This window comes from Mastigoproctus giganteus, chromosome 12 (assembly GCF_048544385.1).
Source record: "Mastigoproctus giganteus isolate SK-2022 chromosome 12, ASM4854438v1, whole genome shotgun sequence".
NCBI classification, from domain to species: Eukaryota; Metazoa; Arthropoda; class Arachnida; order Uropygi; family Thelyphonidae; genus Mastigoproctus; species Mastigoproctus giganteus.
Genome location: NC_143586.1, coordinates 4,297,812 through 4,316,694, shown reverse-complemented (window position 1 = coordinate 4,316,694; position 18,883 = coordinate 4,297,812). Strand labels below are relative to the sequence as shown.

The 18,883-nt window shown below is 39.0% G+C and overlaps 1 protein-coding gene across 1 annotated transcript in view; it reads right to left on the bottom strand.

The window, feature by feature from the left end:
• The window catches only part of LOC150076641 (VPS35 endosomal protein-sorting factor-like), a 370,416-nt gene that overhangs the window by 90,061 nt on the left and 261,472 nt on the right, over positions 1–18,883 (bottom strand). The window contains exons 18-19 of the mRNA XM_090386682.1: positions 15,253–15,415; positions 5,720–5,797 (exon numbers count right to left, since the gene is read on the bottom strand). Of these exons, the coding sequence (XP_090242808.1) occupies positions 5,720–5,797; positions 15,253–15,415 (241 nt within the window). The remainder of the gene's footprint in view (positions 1–5,719; positions 5,798–15,252; positions 15,416–18,883) is intronic.

Sequence of the window (18,883 nt, the reverse complement as noted above, 5' to 3'; positions counted from 1 at the left end):
TGTTGGGACTTTTATGGTTTCAGATACTTTGCATTGTGACATGGACATTAATTGAGAATGAATTGACAGTGGTAGAAGAAATCTAAGATACTTGTACATCGAATTGTAGAGTGGTTGTATATGTACAGCATTGTAAATAGGTGGTAGGGTTGCCAGGAAAGCTGGCTGGGACCACTTAGTACAATAAACGAATAAATAAAAAATGTGCAATAATATGACAGAGTTAAAAGTTTATTGAGAAGAAACTATAATATGTTATGCATGGCCACAGCTCTCACGATGTCCTTTAACATTGCATCTGTTAATTTAGGAAAAAGATGCAAATAGAAGAGATAACCTTCCCACATATTTTCCTTAATTAGCATTAGCATTAGTAGAGGCATTTGATGCAAGAAAGCAAGCTTATACAGCATCAGCCAAAAAAAAAAAAAAAAAAAAAAAAAAAGTAACATAAATAAATAAAAATAACCACTTCCACTTCACCCCTCTGTTCGTTCGAAATACCTGTCCAGCTGAGCCTTAAACTTATTTAGGCTATCAACTTCCATGACAAGGGATGGAAGTCTGTTCCACCCACCAACCACCCGCTGGCTAAAGGCAAATTTCCACACATCTATCCTACATCTGTCTTTCCTCAATTTGAATTTATGCCCTCTCAGGTGATTTTTCTGAGCTAGAGGAAGAATCCCATCAGCATTGAGCATGCTCAAACCATTCAAGGCTTTGTACACCTCTATCAGATCACCCCGCTGGTGCCTAGTTTCCAGACACTGTAATTTGCAAAACTTAAGCCTTTCTTCGTAAGAGAACCCCTTTGTCCCATTCACCAATCTAGTTGCCCTTCTCTGTACTCGTTCCAGCAGCTCTACATCCTTCCTGAAATGAGGCCTCCAGGCCTGTATACAGTACTCTAGGTGTGGCCTGACCATTGCCTTATACAAGGGAATAATCACCTCCTTATCCCTGCTAGAAAAATTCCTATATATCATTGACAATACACCATGAGCTACTCTTGCAGCTCGTCTGCACTGCTCAGAGAACTTCATATCTGCCTGCACCACCACCCCCAGGTCCCTTTCATTCTCTACCACTGTCAGTGTAGTACCACAGAGTTGATACGTTGCTCTGGGGTTGCTGTTTCCCATATGTAGTACTTTACATTTGTCAATGTTAAACTTCATTTGCCACCTCTCAGCCCATCTGCTCAACCTTTCCAAATCCTGTTGCAGCAGCATAGTGTCAGTAGTGTCCTTGACAACCCTGCCAACCTTCGTATCGTCTGCAAACTTGGACATTAAGCCTGATATACCATCATCAATATCATTTATAAATACAGAAAACAATAAAGGCCCCAATACTGAACCCTGAGGGACTCCACTAATAACATTAGTCCACGATGAGCAGTGTCCATTGATTACCACTCTCTGTCTTCTCCCCCTCACCCACCCCTTTATCCATAGCAGCAACTTGCCTCCAATGCCACACTGCTCCAATTTGTGCAGCAGTCTTCCATGTGCAACAGTATCAAAAGCCTTTCTAAGATCCAAGTATATAATATCAAAGTTATTCCCTGCATCCAGTTCTTTTGTGACTGCATCATAGTATCCAATCAAATTGGTCAGGCAAGACTTCCCCTTAACAAAACCATGCTGTGTCCTAGCTATAACTGAAGTCTTGTCTAGATGATCCTGCAGTGCTTCTTTCACCAGTGCCTCCATTAATTTTCCGGGAACAGAAGTTAAACTCACAGGTCTATAATTACTTGTGTCAGCCTTTGATCCCCCTTTGTGAATTGGGGTCACATTTGCACATCTCCAGTCAATGGGTACCTCCCCTGAGTCCAAGGAAGCTCTCATAATTATGGCTAAGGGTTTGCTTACCTCCTTTGCTGCCTCCTTTAATATAACTGGATAGATCCCATCCACCCCAGGTGCCTTTCTTGTGTTTATCTTCAACAATTTCTCCTCCACTTTGCTCTCAGTTATTACAAGATTCTCTAGCTTACTGCTAGAGTTGAATACACCTCTGGCATTCCCCTCGCTGAATAACTCCTCATGTGTGAATGTCGATGCAAAATATTCATTTAGTTTGTTAGCTACCCGAGCAGGGTCATCAACAGTTGACCCATCGATCTCAAGTGGACCAATCTGATTCATCCCCTTCCTTCTAGAGTTTACATAAGTAAAGAACTCTTTGCTGTTTTTCTTCGCATCCCTTGCCAAGGATCTCTCGTAATCTGCCTTCGCCTGCCTAACCTCCTTTGTAACTTGGTTACAGATCAACTTGTATCTATCATAGGCGTCCGTGTCACGTGTTAATTTGTATGTATCCCATGCATTTTTCTTCTCTGCCATATGCCTCATTAGTTCATCTGACAACCATTTAGGCCTAAACCTTGAACAATATTTCTTAGTTGGTATGTAAAGCCTAGTAGCTTCCACGATAAGTTCTTTGAATGCTTCCCATTTTGAATTTGCTGTTGGCAATATCATCAGTTGATCCCACTGTATAGAATTTAAATACTGTCTCAGTCCATTGTAGTCGCCTTTACGAAAGCAATACCCCTTCCCTTTACCCCTAATGGTAGTTACCTCTTTGAGTAACTCCCACTTCAGCACACTGTGATCACTGCCACCAAGTGGTTCATTTATCTGCAGATTCTTAATGCATGAAGAATCACTACTGATAATCAAATCAAGAGTATTACTCCCTCTAGTTGCCTCCCGAACATGCTGATGTAGAAAACAATCATCCAATAAATCCACAAAAGCCTTGCTACTGTGTGAGTGAACAGCCCCCAAATTCCAGTCAATATCTGGGAAATTAAAATCCCCCATTATAAGACTCTCTGATTTACTGGCCCACTCTATTTCTCCGAACAGTTTCTTATTATACTCATCAGAGTCATTAGGCCTATAGCACACTCCTACTCTCAATTTTGATCTCCCAATGCTTATGTCACACCAAACTGACTCGACACTGCACTGTCCAGCGATGTCGACTGGCTTCACTTCCTTGGATTTTATGTGTTTTTTAACTAATAGCAGAACCCCTCCTCCCTTCCTATCCTGTCTATCCTTTCTGTAGACATTGTACTCCCCAAATTCCAGTTCTGCATTTCTTATATCTGTGTGACACCACGTCTCTGAAATCCCCACAATATCTGCCTTTGATGTTTTGAGCAATACCTCAAATTCATCAAATTTATTTACTAAACTCCTAGCATTGGTGTACACACAAGTATACATGCACCTGTTCTTTTTCTTAGCTACCCTAACACAACCCATGTGTTTACTTGTACCCCAATGATTCCCAGCAGTCTCTGAAATATCCTGCATCTTATTTTCCAGGCTGCGGCTCATTCCAATAGAAGCAGTGCAAGAATCACTTTCACCTCTGCCAGTGGCTACTGTTAATCTATTAGTCCTTGTATCCCCCCAATCTAGCAGTTTTCCGACCCACCTAACATTGCCTCGATAGCATCAGCAAACATTCTTGCACCCTTTCTATTTAAGTGTATCCCATCCCTGTAGAAGCAGTCTCTCCTGTTAACAAGTACAGACCAGGCTGAAAAAAATTCTACCCCTTGAGCCCTGCACAATCTTTCCAGGGCCGAATTGATTGACAGGGCTCTCATCATATACTCCCTCCTATCGTGTCTGGGCAGAATTGCAGACACTTTCAATTTCAACCCTAATTCACGGCTTTTTTTCATCAGTGACCTGTACTTGTCAAGTAATTCCGCCGGTCTCCTACTCTTAATGTCATTAGTGCCAACGTGTACAACTATATCACCTTTTGTGCCCTTAAAAGATGATATCCGCTCTACAACGTCATCAACTTTTGCCCCTGGCAGACATACCCTGGTCCTATTCCACCTATCCTTTTTACAAAGCATGTTTCCCGTTTCCCTGACAATAGAGTCACCAACAACTACTAGTTCCTTTGGGACCAGCGCATTCTGCCTTGGGGGTTGCCGCTGTGTTCCGCGATGACCAAGTGCAAGCTCTGGCATTGGTGTGGGCATACCAATAAATAAGCTAGTCTTTGATTTCTGTTTCCATGCAACTGATTAATTAATAATATTGAAGGCAACAGGAATCACAGTTATGTAAATATATTTAGACATATAAAACCCATTAGGGCCCTAATGGTTTTCACATGCCTAAATTTCTTCAATACAGCAAGATCATTCATGAGTTACCTTATCAAATTGAAGAATACTTTGAAGGCAAAACTAGCTGATAAGTTGGATGTCAGAGCAAATGGATCACAAAGGACAGTTCAAAGATCGTCTACAGTCAACTTCATACTTAGAGACTCCTTTTAAGTCCTGCATAGCTGCAACATAATAAACTGACTACTTAGGATGTGTAGATATGGTATTACTCAGGATTTTCACTGAAATGGCATTTGGTCAGTGGCATAGCTACCATATAGGCAGGCAAGGCAATTGCCTCCGGGCCCGGCGTCTTTGGCTGACTCCTGTTTTTGCAATTTTCATTTGGGTAAAGTGCCTGCCCGGTAACCCAAAGGTTGTGGGGTCGAATCCCACCTCGGGCTTTGATCAGAGTAAATGCAAAAACTTTGGGAGATGCATTATGGCCACAGAAGCTGATGCAGCAACAACAACAAAAAAAAAAAAAAAAAAAACCAATTTTCATTAATTAAGTAGGGGCCCCGAACATGTTCTTTGCCTCCGGGCCCAAAAAAGGGTAGTTACGGTAGTGCCTTTGGTATCAGTGTTCAGGATGACCTCACTATTGGTATTGAGAATTTTTCTCACAAGACAGGCTCACCAAGCTTTTTAATTGATAAGGATGTTGAAGGAATCTATATCATGTGTGTTAATCATTCATAACTAGTTGAAAACTGTGGCAACCTGCTATTGACACTAGTAGAGAGAACCTATATCTGATAAACAACCTTGTGATAACCTTTGTGTGCATAAACCCATCTAAAACTGTTAGATTAATTTTGATTCCAACAGATTTATAATTTTAAGGGAGAATATGATGGAAAGATCTTTCCTGGAAAGTTTTTTTGGACAATAAGTTATGGAAGAATTTCAGTAAATGCTTTGCATTCATAGTTTGTGTAAGTTATTCAGGATAGCATATCTCTAGATTGTATCAAAATATAACATTAAAAGATTATGTGCCTCATGAAGCCATGTTAACTATTCTTTGTAATATTTTACCAAGACAGCTAGTGAGAGTGATAGGAAGGTTTGTGTGATCCTTCCCAGGTTTCAGAAAAGCCAGTAAAATCCAGAGATGCCAACTGGCTGGATAGGTATCCTGAAATAGATTCGTGCTGCACTTTATCTTGTTTGGCTAGATGTTAAGCAACTTTTTAATCATTATTTTAATTATTTAATATATATTTAATTATTTATTATTTTTTAACCATTAACATCATGGAGTAATCTGTAAAAGGTTGATTGGATGGCATCTGTTGAGCTGTGTGAAAATTAAGTTTGAGTTTTTTTTTGGGGAGGGGTATCTCAAAGTGTTTTTGAACTCAAAGTATTCTTTCAAAAACATAAAGTAAAACTCAAAAACTATTTTTGAGTTTGTACTTTACGTTTTTGGAAGACATTATCATATGATAATGTCATATCAGCATTATCATATGATAATGCTGGCAATTTTGCAAAGGAAACACCTTTTCAAAAAAATATACTTTATATTATAAAAATAATATACTTTAAATTTACCTTTACAAATGCTGAAGTTTTTCTTGTGTGATGTCCTTTTACAATTTGGCGAGTTCTCATTGACAATAAATTAACATTCTGAAAAATAATTATATAAATTATAATTAAATTATTTCTTGGGGCATACTTTTGCAAGTATTAATGAGTAAGAAGCAAAAATGTCGATGTATGGAATAAATCTGCCATGGCACCATAACCATATTCATGACTATGTACATAGTGAAATTCAAGCATATGGCATCGAAATGAAAATAAGAAACAATTTAATATTAAATGTAATATTTATTAGAAATTTCAAACAAATCTTTTAAACCAGCGTCTTTGCTAGATAAAAAACTTATCCCGCCAGTGCTATCACCAGTTTCGCTAAAGTGTTGATAAAGGTGTTTTGCCTTTTCACGAATGAGTGAACTTAACGGAATTTTATTTTGAGTTCGGTCTTCTATCCACAGATTTAAAGCTTTTTCCATTTTTTCTAATTTAACTTCACGAGTTACAGAGCAAATTTTTGAAGCAAGTTTTCACGGACACTACGGCAATTTTTTCTTCCGATTTCTTGATTGATCATACCGTTGACTCATTGATTTTATAATGTTTTGCCACTGAGGAGACACTTTCACTACTAGAAATTTTATCTAATAACTCAATTTTATTCGCTAATGTCATCACCTTCTTTGATCTTTTTACATTTCCCTTGTTATTCGTAGCCATATTTTTGTACGGGTTAGAAAGAACTTGTCCAAATAAAGTCACTTTCTTCCGTTAACACACCTGAAAAAGTCTGTTTTACACTGCAAAATGCAAATTGAATAAATTTATCAATTTATAAATTGATAAATTTATTCAATTTATAAGCATACAAATTTATAAATTGATAAATTTATCCAATTTATAAGCATATAAATTAAAAGCAAACGACGAAACCTTCCATGACAAGCGCATGATACATGCATACATTCATTTTTTTTTTTTTTTTTTTTTTAAAATCAAAAACAGTCATTTTATTTATTTTCTTTATCACGAACTTGCTGATGCAGTGGACCATGCTAAGAAGGGTAAGTCACCTGGTCTGAATAAGACAGAAGTTGCAGAGCTTAAAAGAACATAGATTGAGGCCTATGTTATATTTGAAAATGTATAATAATTGTTTGGCTGAAGGTGTCTTTCTCCAGACATGGCAGATTGTTCAGTTGAAATTTGATTATAAAGAGCCCTGATCGATCAGCTAGTGAACCTGGATCATATCGACCAATTGCTTTATTACCTGTTTTAGCAAGTCTGTGAAAGGCTATGTATTAGCTATTACCTGATTAATGATGCTAATGATTGTTTTCTACATCAGCATGCTCAGGAGGCAACTAGAGGGAGTAATACTCTTGATCTGATTATCAGTAGTGATTCTTCATGCATCAAGAATCTGCAGATAAAGGAACCACTAGGTGGCAGTGATCACATTGTGCTGAAGTGGGATTTACTCAAAGAGATAACTACCATTAGGGGTAAAGAGAAGGGTTATTGCTTTCGTAAAGGCGACTACGATGGTCTAAGACAGTATTTAAATTCAATACAGTGGGACCAACTGATGATGTTACCAACAGCAAATTCAAAATGGAAAGCATTAAAAGAATTTATCTTGGAAGCTACTAGTCTTTACATACCAACTAAGAAATACTGTTCAAGGTTTAGGCCTAAATGGATGTCAGATGAACTAATGAGACATATGGCAGAGAAGAAAAATGCATGGGATACATATAAATTAATGGGTGACATGGAAGCCTATGATAGATATAAGCTGGTCACAAAGGAGATTCGGCAGGCAAAGGAAGATTATAAAAAATCCTTGGAAAAGGATGCAAAGAAAAACAGAAAAGAGTTCTTTACCTATGTAAACTCTAAAAGGAAAGGGATGAATCAGATTGGTCTACTCGATACTGATGGTTCAACTGTTGATGATCCTGCTCAGGTGGCTAACAAACTAAATGGGTATTTTGCACCGACATTCACAAATGAGGAGTTATTCAGGAAGGTGAAGTAAGTAAGCTAGATGATTTTGTAATAACTGAGAGGAAAGTGGAGGAGAAATTGTTGAAGTTAAACATAAAAAAGGCACCCAGGGTGGATGGGATCTATCCAGCTATATTAAAGGAGGCAGCAAAGGAAGTAAGCAAACCCTTAGTCATAATTATGAGAGCTTCTCTGGACTCAGGGGAGGTACCCATAGACTGGAGATGTGCAAATCTGACCCCAATTCAACAAAGGAGGATCAAAGGCTGACACAAGTAATTATAGACCTGTGAGCTTCACTTCTGTTCCAGGAAAATTAATGGAGGCACTGGTTAAAGAAGCACTGCAGGATCATTTAGACAAGACTTCAGTTATAGCTCGGACACAGCATGGTTTTGTTAAGGGGAAGTCTTGCCTGACCAATTTGATTGGATACTATGATGCAATCACAAAAGAACTGGATGCAGGGAATAGCTTTGATATTATATACTTGGATCTTAGAAAGTCTTTTGATACTGTTGCACATGGAAGACTGCTGCACAAATTGGAGCAGTGTGGCATTGCAGACAAATTGCTGCTATATATAAAGGGATTGTTGAGGTGGAGAAGTAAGAGTGGTAATCAATGGACACTGCTCATCGTGGACTAAGGTTTTTAGTGGGGTCCCTCAGAGTTCAGTGTTTTGTCAATTGTTGTTTTCTGTATTTATAAATGATATTGATGATGGTATATCAAGCTTAATGTCCACGTTTGGAGAAGATACAAAGGTTGGAAGGGTTGTTAAGGACACTACTGACAGTATGCTGCTGCAACAGGATGTCGAAAGGTTGAGTAGATGGGCTGACAGGTGGCAAATGAAGTTTAACATTGACAAATATAAAGTACAACATATGGGAAACAGCAACCCCAGAGCAACGTATCAACTCTGTGGTACTACACTGACAGTAGTAGAGAATGAAAAGGACATGGGGGTAATTGTGCAGGCAGATATGAAGTTTTCTGAGCAGTGCAGATGGGCTGCAAGAGCAGCTCATGGTGTCTTGTCAATGATATACAGGAATTTTTCTAGCAGGGATAAGTAGGTGATTATTCCCTTGTATAAGGCAATGGTCAGGCCACACCTTGAGTACTGTATACAGGTCTGTAGGCCTCATTTCAAGTAGGATGTAGAGCTGCTGGAAAGAGTACAGAGAAGGGCAACAAGATTAGTGAATGGAACAAAGAGTTGCTCTTACAAAGAAAGGCTTAAGTTTTGCAAATTACAGTGTCTGGAGACTAGGCACCGGCGAGGTGATCTGATAGAGGTGTATAAAGCCTTGAATGGTTTGAGCATGCTCAATGCTGTTGGGATTTTTCCTCTTGCTCAGAATAACCACCTGAGAGACCATAAATTCAAATCGAGGAAAGACAGATGTAGGATAGATGTGCTGAAATTTGCCTTCAGCCAGCGGGTAGTTGGTTGGGACAAGTAATGGGACAGACCCATCCCTTGTTGTGGAAGTTGATAGCCTAAATAAATTCAAGGCTCAGCTGGACAGGTATTTCGAATGGAGGGGTGAAATGGGAGTGGTTTTTTTTTTTTTTTTTTTTGCTGATGCTGCATAAGCTTGCTTTCTTTCATCATATTCCTCTACTAATATTAATGATTAGTTATGAAGAAAAAAATATGTCCTTGAAAAACCAACAAGGTTTTAAAAAGGAAATAATAATACTGATAATACCAAGGATGCTATTTACAGGGCAAGGCATTGCATTGAAGATTATTCTGAGAACCTTTCTAGATTTTAAAGGTGCATTTTACATACTATGGTGGGGAAATATCCCTGCTCGTATTATGCAGGCTCAATATATGATGGTGGGACCGTTAGTAATCGAGGTGTGGCGCCCACACCACAAGGAGGGACGTCGCCCATGTATGTTACCAGGCAGTACTAGGTGGTAGATGACTCTCATCAAATGGTGCAATACCACCACTTTGCTTATTGGAGGCTTGAAGTGGTGGAACCCATGTTTAGTCTCTAGAGCTAAGTTCCGGTCAACCCTTCCCTATCTCTTCCATCATGCAGTATGATTGATGACTTTTAAGGTTATGATGAACACAGTGGCGAGATCCAATATTCCTTACATTTTGAGGGTACAGCTCTAAAACGGTGTTCGCAGGCTGGCCGCTAGTTAGTACACCGGACCGAACCTATTGGTAACTCTCAAGGAGGCTTCCGGATCAGCTAGTGTATAATCTTGCCACCTCTACTCTGCCAGATAGTGACTGGAGGGAGTCCGAGTAATGTGTATGCAGGGAGCACTGTCGAAGCACAATATGTCAAGGATCTGGGTATATTCTTACCACGTGTATTCCATTTCCAAAAATTTCATTACTTCATGCAGGATGTCCCACCCACTTTTTCTAACTATTGAATACACCATGAATTGTCAAACTAATAGAGCAAGCTTATCTGCAAAAAGATCTAAACCTCCCAAGCATTTCCTAATTCATTTCACAAATATACGTGGTCTCAATTCTAATCTCAACGATGTCCATTTCCACTTGCAGTCTGCCAAACCGCATGTACTTTTTCTGAGAGAATCTCAGTTATCGGTTGATTCAAATACTGGTCATCTCAGATGCCCAAATTATTCGCTGTATGATTCCTTTCGCCTCAAAGGTGGTACTTGTGCATATGTCCGTTCTGATATTCCATGTCAGAGACTTGGCAATTAGGAATCTCCTTTCTTTGATCTTCTCTGGCTTAAAATCTCTCTACCTCATTGTGTCAAATTTATCTGTTGTCGCTACCGTTCTCCCAATTCCACTAATCACTTGGAGCTCTTCCACTTACTCTCTTTGCAACTTGACTTTTTCCAGTCCAACTTTCCTAACAGTGAGGTAATTTTCCTTGGTGATTTTATTGTTCACAACTCCAGCTGGCTTCCGTTTTCTAGTCACACTGACCCAGCTGGTCGAGATGCTGAGGCTTTTGCAAATACTAATGACCTTGCACAGATTGTGCATTTACCTACAAGAATACCAGACAATCCTAATCATACAGCCAATACGCTTGATATTTTTCTCACAAACAACTCTACTAAGTACACAATCGAAGTGAGTGGTCTTTAGGTACCTCAGATCACAACTTTGCGATTGTCTCTTCTCCAATGGAACCTTTATCTCATGGCTATTCCCAACCTCGTGTTGTTTGGCATTAGAAGAATGCAAAATGGGATGACCTGCGAGACTTCTTTTCTTCTTTTCCATGGTCGGATTACTGTTCCAAAACTTCTGATGTCAACGTTTGCTCAGATCGTGTCAGTGAAATTATTCTTGCAGGAGTGGAATCCTTTATCCCACTCTCCACTTTAAAATCTCGTCCTTTATCTAAACCTTGGTTTTCCAATAAATGTGCTAAGGCTGTTTAAGAGAAGAATGTTGCATATTGTAATTGGCTTGTTTCTAATTCTTCAGTTTCATTTTCTGCCTACACCAAAGCTCGCAACAATTGTAAAGCAGTTATAATCAGTCCAAACTAGAGTTTTAACAGGCTAAGAGTAGAAAACTTGCTTCTTGCCCTAATGGTAGCTGAGCATTCTGGTCTCTTGCCAAAGCTAAACTGGCCGCAACTTTTGCCCATCTCTGCTCCCACCTGTCCAAACCAGATGGTTTTGTTGCCACTTCAGCCAAGGATAAAGCTGACCTGCTAGCATCCCATTTTTCTTCCACCTCATGTATTAATGATCTTGGTAAAACACCTCCCACCATTCCCAACATGCTCCATTCAATGCCTCCTGTCGTCTTCCGTCAAAAGGATGACAGAAGGATTTTGACAAATCTTGATGCTAAGAAAGCTCCAGGTCCCGATGGTATTTCTCCACTTATTCTCAAAACCTGTCTCCTGAACTTACTCCTATTCTTTGTCGCCTTTTTTTCACTTTCTTATTCCAAAGGTGTTTTTCCTTCTACTTGGAAATTTTCTCATATCCAGCTAGTTTCTAAAAAGGGTGACAAAGGGTGATAACTGGATGGGAATTCCTCCCATCCAATTATCGTCCCATTGCGATTACTTCTACTCTTTCTAAAGTAATGGAGAAATCAATTAACCGCCAACTCCTAAACTACCTAGGTAGTTTAGTCTAGAACCTTTCTAGGTAGTTTAGTCTAGGTAGTTTAGAAACCTTCGGTTTCTAAACTACCTAGACTAAACTACCTAGAAAGGTTCGGTGAAACACAAGTAGTTGCTCTTGACATCTCAAAGGCTTTCGATCGTGTTTGGCATAAAGGTCTTCTAAACAAGCTTCCATCTTATGGTTTGCAACTGTTTTTAGTAATTGGTTATCTTGTTTTCTCTCTGATCGCTCACTGAGGGTGATGGTAGATGGCTCTCTGTCTTCTAACTTCTCCACTAATGCTGGTGTCTCCCAAGGTTCAGTTCTTTCCCCCACTCGTTTCTTCTTGTATATTAATGACCTTCTTCCATTGACTGAAAATCCTATCCATAGTTTTGCCGATGAGAGCACATTGCATTCCACTTTCCATTTTGAGAAACCTTGTCCAGCTCAATCAGCTTCAACTTCTCGAAAATCTGCTACCAATTCCTTAAATGCCAATCTTCAGGTAATTCTCCAGTGGGGCAAAGACAACTTAGTTGATTTCAAAAAGTTGACTAAAACTCAGTCTTGTCTTATATCTCGCAAAAAGGATTCTTCTGCTCCTATGCTTATCTTTGGTGACACTCCTATTTCTAGGCAAAATGATATATCTGTTTTGGGGATTACCCTGACTTCTAATCTCTCTTGGCACAAGCACATTACAAATATTGCTTCTTCTGTATCTAAAAAACTTGGTTTTCTCTGTCGCTATCGGTGTTACTTTTCTTCCATACAGCTGCTCACTCTGTATAAATCGCAAATCCGCCCTGCCATGGAATATTGTTCCCACATTTGGGGTGGTGCCCCCAAAACCTCTCTCAGGCTTCTTGATTCCATTCAGAAGAGGGCAGTTAGATTAATTAATGATCCATCTCTAACAGAGTCTCTCCACTCGCTGTCTCATAGCCGTACTATTTCTGCTGCATGCCTCTTCTACAGATACTTCCATGGGCACTGTTCTTCTGAATTGGCTTCTATAATTCCCGCTCTCTCTTTCAAAACAGTCCGAACACGTGCTGCCACCAGCCAACATCCATTTACTGTCCTACTTCCAACTCACACAACCAACTTTTCATCTTCCTCATTTATTCATTCAACCGCCGTTTTCTGGAACAACCTTCCTTCCTACTTATTTCCTGAAAATTACAGTCTACAGAAGTTCAAGTCCAATCAACAAATATCTTCTTTCGTCCTCTCAACCTCCAACCCAAGCACAGTACTAAGCACTATACGTTCTAATACCTCTAGTGTTTGGGGTTTACATAAAAAAAAAAAAAAAAAAAAATACATATAACTCATATCAGTGTTTAGAAGTTATTTTCAAATAGAATTATAGTTATTAAAACTAGATATACTGATATAACTTGTATACTAAACAGAGAATGTCCCCAAGGCTCAACGATTGGCTGCTTCACATGGAACATAGCAATGGATGACTTTTTAAAATGACAGTGTCCCAATGTTGAATTTATAGCCTATGTTGATGATCAGGCTATCTTGGTATATGGAAATTCGAGGTCTGAAATAGAATTATACACCAGTGCAATATTAGCCTTATGTTGCTTAAAGAATGGCTGAGTATGAATAGGAATCACTGTGTCAACCATGCACATGGTGCCAAAGAGCCACCATAAGAACCTAGCAGCAATAGGTCGCCCAGAGATCTATTGCTGCTAGGTTGTTATTGTGGCAATAGATCTCCCAAAGAACACTCATGTAGAACTCTAGAAAGCTGAAATCCTGAATACCTGGTAAGAGAGTTCCTTGACCAACAGTAATAACAATAATAATAGTAACCAGACACAAACAACCACCCTATGCACTTGGTATCAGTATCCATCATGCGGTGGAATAAAAGAGAAAAAGCATAATAACAATAACAAATGAAACATGCCAATGATGCCAACTGGACACAGAGACAATTCAGCACATCGCCACAGGATGCAGGTTTATCACTTGGACAGAGTATACTCAGACGTGACCAGGTTACCAGGAAAAATCATCAGAAGCTAGTGCAAAAATACCACTTGATTAAAGAAAGTATACTGTATCACAAGTATGAACCCCAAGCAGTATTAGAGACCCCTACTCAAAAACTATACTGGGATTGTGTCATAATAACAGACAAGATAATCCCACATAAGAGACCAGACATAACTCTCACTAACAAGAAGGAAATGGCAACCTACTTATCAACATATCACCGGCAGCCTCCAGGAAACCTGCAAGAAAAAGATCAGGAAAGGAAATACACAGACCTAAGATAGGAAGTTAAATAAATGTGGCATATGGAAAAGTTATGGACCATTCTGATCACTGTGTCAACAATCAGCAGGGTGCTGAAGAGCCTCCATAGAGACCTTGCAGAAATCTCTTACATGGAACTACAGAAAGCCGCAATCCTGAACACCTGCAGAATAGTCAGAGAGTTCCTTGACCAATAATAGTAACCAGACACAACAATCACCCACATACCTGTTACCAGTACTGTCATGGGATGAGAAAAAACCTATTAGAAGAAAGAAATAATAATAATAATCCTCAAGATGGGACACATTTTGCACAATAATTAAACAAAAAACCAAGAATATCTAATCTGTGTAGAAAATGAACTAGCCAAAAGCACATTTGCATACGTTAACATACATTTCGCATACGAAACTGAGCACAAAAGTAATGTGGAAGACAAAAATAGAAACATCATGCATAATCTGACATGACTTTCCATATATAAATTCTGAGTGAACAATAATTATTTTCTGCAAAAACAGCTCAAATAAAATTTTGTCTGTATTAGTAGTAGTAGTAGTGGCATGTGATGCAAGAAAGCAAGTGTATGAGCTTATGCAGTATCAGCCAAAAAAAAAAAAAAAAAAAAATCACACCATTCCCTCCAAATGCCTGTCCAGTTCCTCCTTAAATTTATTCAACCTATCAACTTCCACAACAACAGATGGAAGTTTGTTCCAGCAATTAACCACCCGCTGGCTAAAGGCAAATTTCCACACATCTATTCTACATCTGTCCTTTCTTAATTTGAATTTATGCCCCCTTAGGTTCGTAATCTGAACAAGTTGAAGGATCCCATCAGATTCAGTGTGCTCAACCCATTCAAGGTATTTAGGAAGGATCAGCTATTAAACTTGAAACAACAGTTAATGTACAATAAATATTTTTGAGGGTTATCTGTTGGATCCTGTGTGAAGAATTTTAGGTTAATCATTCTGCAATTTATAGTTTTTAGATGGTAGAATAATTTATTTCAATCTTATTCAGTCTATGTCATGATATATAAAAAGGAAGGAATGCTAGAAATACACTTGTATATAAATCTTGTGTAACTTGCTAAAGATCTTAACGTAGACAATTATAAATTTAAGTAACATTACCTGAACTAGTTGTATAAGAACTGTATCAAGATTACTAAATGTTGCCCGTGCTTCAACATAAAAGTTGAGCTGCTGTTCAAAATCTCGTCCAAAGCTTATCTTGCGCACAAAGCCAGATATCAGAGCTGATATTTGACGTTTTTCATCCTCTAAGGTCAGAGCACTAAATGAAAAAATATAATTTTGGAATAATTTGACCTATTAGATAAACATAATTATATCTGCATGACAAAATAATATTTTACATAATTATTATACAATGTATATGAATGTCAATAATAAATTATAGATAAAAATAGCACTTTACATGATAACAGTATTGGCTATAATTTCATTAAGTGATGAAAGCAAATTATAGGAAATAAATTTCATCATAAAGTTTTCACGTAGGAAGAATGTCCACTCACACTACAATACATCAGAAGATGTGAAGAAAACATTTGGAAGGAGATATCATTTAATATTGCCTTCTTCTAGTTTATTGCTTACAGATCTTTCCTTCTAGTATCATGAATATTTTGTAAGTATTCCACTATTATAAGGAAGTCTCCTTATATAAGGAAACTGAAGGATATTATACAAAATACAGGCACAAGTAATCTTAGGAAAAAGCACCCTAAGCAGTAGCATTAAAAATGTCTTATACGGTACTTGAGGCATTCCACATCCAAAATAATAATGAAAAAGTGGCAAACAGAAATACTGGAAGTGTTATCATTCTCCCCCACCCCAACCCCTTCCTAGATAACTCTCTACCACAGTCGATCTGACAATAAACACCATGCCATCTAAGATTCATACACATTACAGTATTCAAGGAAACCATCAATCTTTCAAAATGGCACAGAAACAGTATCGTGTGACAGATTAGTCCTTGAGGTTGTCACAGATATTCTCTCAGATAGGCCAGACAAGCTGTACTTGCTATCTGGAAGTCTAAAACACTGATGGAATGATATTCAGGTCACATTCAAGTCAAGTGGACCCGATTTCGGCAAAGTCCGGACGATCTGTGACAGCCAAATCCTTAGCTTGCACCTTCACGATGGTGGACTGTTAGCAATCCTGGGTATAACCCCCATGCACAAGCACATTGTGGGTGACCACAGAGGTGTGAACCAACATAAGCAGGGGTCGAGGTGTGGCGCCCATACCACATGGAGGAATGCCGTCCCTCTGTATTCACCAGGCAATACCAGGTAATAGATGACTCTCATCAAGCGGTGCAATACGACTATGCTTATTGGAAGCTTGACATGGTGGAACCCATGTTTAGTCTCCAGAGCTAAGTTCCGGTCAACCCTTCCCCCATCTCTTCCATCATGCAGTATGACATGATTTTTGAGGTTATGATGAACATCAGGGCGAGATCCAATCTTCCTTACATTTCGAGAGTACAGCTCTAAAACGGTGTTCACAGGCCGGCCGCTAGTTAGTACACCGGACCGAACCTATTGATAACTCTTTAAAAGGCTTCTCAATCAGCTAGTGTATAATCTTGCTACCTCTACTCTGCCAATAGTGACTGGAGGGATTCCGAGTATAGTCCGAGTAGTGTGTATGCGGAGGGCATTGTCAAGGCCACGTTATGTCAAGGATCTGGGTATATTCTTACCATGTGTACGCCATATCCAAAAATTTCATTACTTCATGCAGCATGTCCCCCGCCCCCACTTTTTCTTACCATTGAATACACCATGAATTGTAAAACTAATAGAGTAAGCTTATCTGCGAAAAGATTTAAACCTCCCAAACACTTCCTAATTCATTTCACAAATATACGTGGTCTCAATTCTAATCTCAACGATGTCCATTTCCACTTGCAGTCTGCCAGACCCTATGTACTTTTTCTGACAGAATCTCAGTTATCGGTTGATTCAACTATTGCTCATCTCAGTTTCCCAAATTATTCGCTGTATGATTCGTTTCGCCTCAAAGGTGGTACTTGTGCATATGTCCGTTTCAATATTCCCTGTCAGAGATTTGGTAATTTGGAATTTCCTCTTTTCAATCTTCTCTGGCTTAAAATCTCTCTACCTCATTCTGTCAAATTCATCTGTTGTCTCTACCCTTCTCCCAACTCCACCAGTCACTTGAATCTCTTTGACTTTCTGCAGTCCAACTTTCCGAACAATGAGGTAATTTTCCTTGGCGATTTTAATGTTCCCAACTCTGACCCAGTCACACTGACTTTTTTTTTAGTCACACCGACCCAGCTGGTCGAGATGCTGAGGCTTTTGCATTACTAATGACTTTGCACAGATTGTTCATTTACCTACAAGAATACTGGACAATCCTAACCATAGAGCCAATACGCTTGATCTTTTTTCTCACAAACAACCCTTCTAAATACACGGTCAAAGTGAGTGGTCCTTTAGGCACCACAGATTACAACTTGGTGATTGTCTCTTCTACAATGGAGCCTTTATCTCATGGCTATTCCCAACCTTGTATTGTTTGGCATTACAAGAATGCAAGGTGGGATGACCTGTGAGATTTCTTTTCTTCTTTTCCTTGGTCGGATTACTGTTTCAAAACTTCTGATGTCAACAATTGCTCAGATTACTTTTCTTCCAAACAGCTGTTCACTCTGTACAAATCGCAAATCTGCCCTACCATGGAATACTGTTCCCACATCTGGGGTGGTGCCCCCAAAACCTCTCTCGGACTTTTAAATTCCATTCAGAAGATGGCAGTTAAGTTAATTAATGACTCATCTCTAATAGAGTCTCTCCACTTGCTGTCTCATTGACGTACTGTTTCTTTTGCATGCCTTTTCTACAGTTACTTCCATGGGCATTGTTCTTCTGAATTGGCTTCTATAATTTTCGCTCTCTCTTTCAAAACAGCCCAAACACGTGCCACCACCAGCCAACATCCATTTACGGTCCAACTTCAACCTCACAGAACCAACCTTTCATCTTTCTAGTTTATTCATTCAACTGCCATTTTCTGGAACAACCTTCCTTCATACGTATTTCCTGAAAATTACAGTCTACAGAAGTTCAAGTCTAATGTCAACAAATATTTTCTTTCGTCTTCTCAGCCTCCAATCCAAGCATGGTACTAAGTACTATAGGTTCTAATACCTCTCGTGTTTGGGGTTTTCATTAAAAAAAAAGCTGGAGCTTAACAACAGCCACAAACCTAACATCTCAGCCAAAAAAGGACACCAAGTCACAAGATCCTCCTCCTCTTCCTCCATATCCATGACTCTGACACTCAATGCAACAAGAGGGAACCAGCTGATCCCTAGGACGCAGCATCCAATCAAGATCATGGCCTCTGACCTCTGTCTCGGGGACAATCTCTTCCTTGTTGCATCATTAGTTGTTAGGTGATTAGGTGCCTTGGCTTCAAAATGGTCTTGATAATCTTTAATAGTTTGCCTTCGATATGGAAGTAAACTGGCAAAATATTTTCAAGGGCAGATAAGGAAACATTATCAAAAGTTGCCTTAATGTCAAGGAATATAATATCAATTTGGGCCTTTTCATTTAAAGCTTGTTGTACTCTGAAAAATTAGTAGTAGTGGATCTTCTTTGTACTACGGTATGAAGGAGGGGTGGCCTATATAAAACACTGTTGAGTTAAAGAAGGGAGGATGGCTTTTTCAAAGAGTTTTAATAGC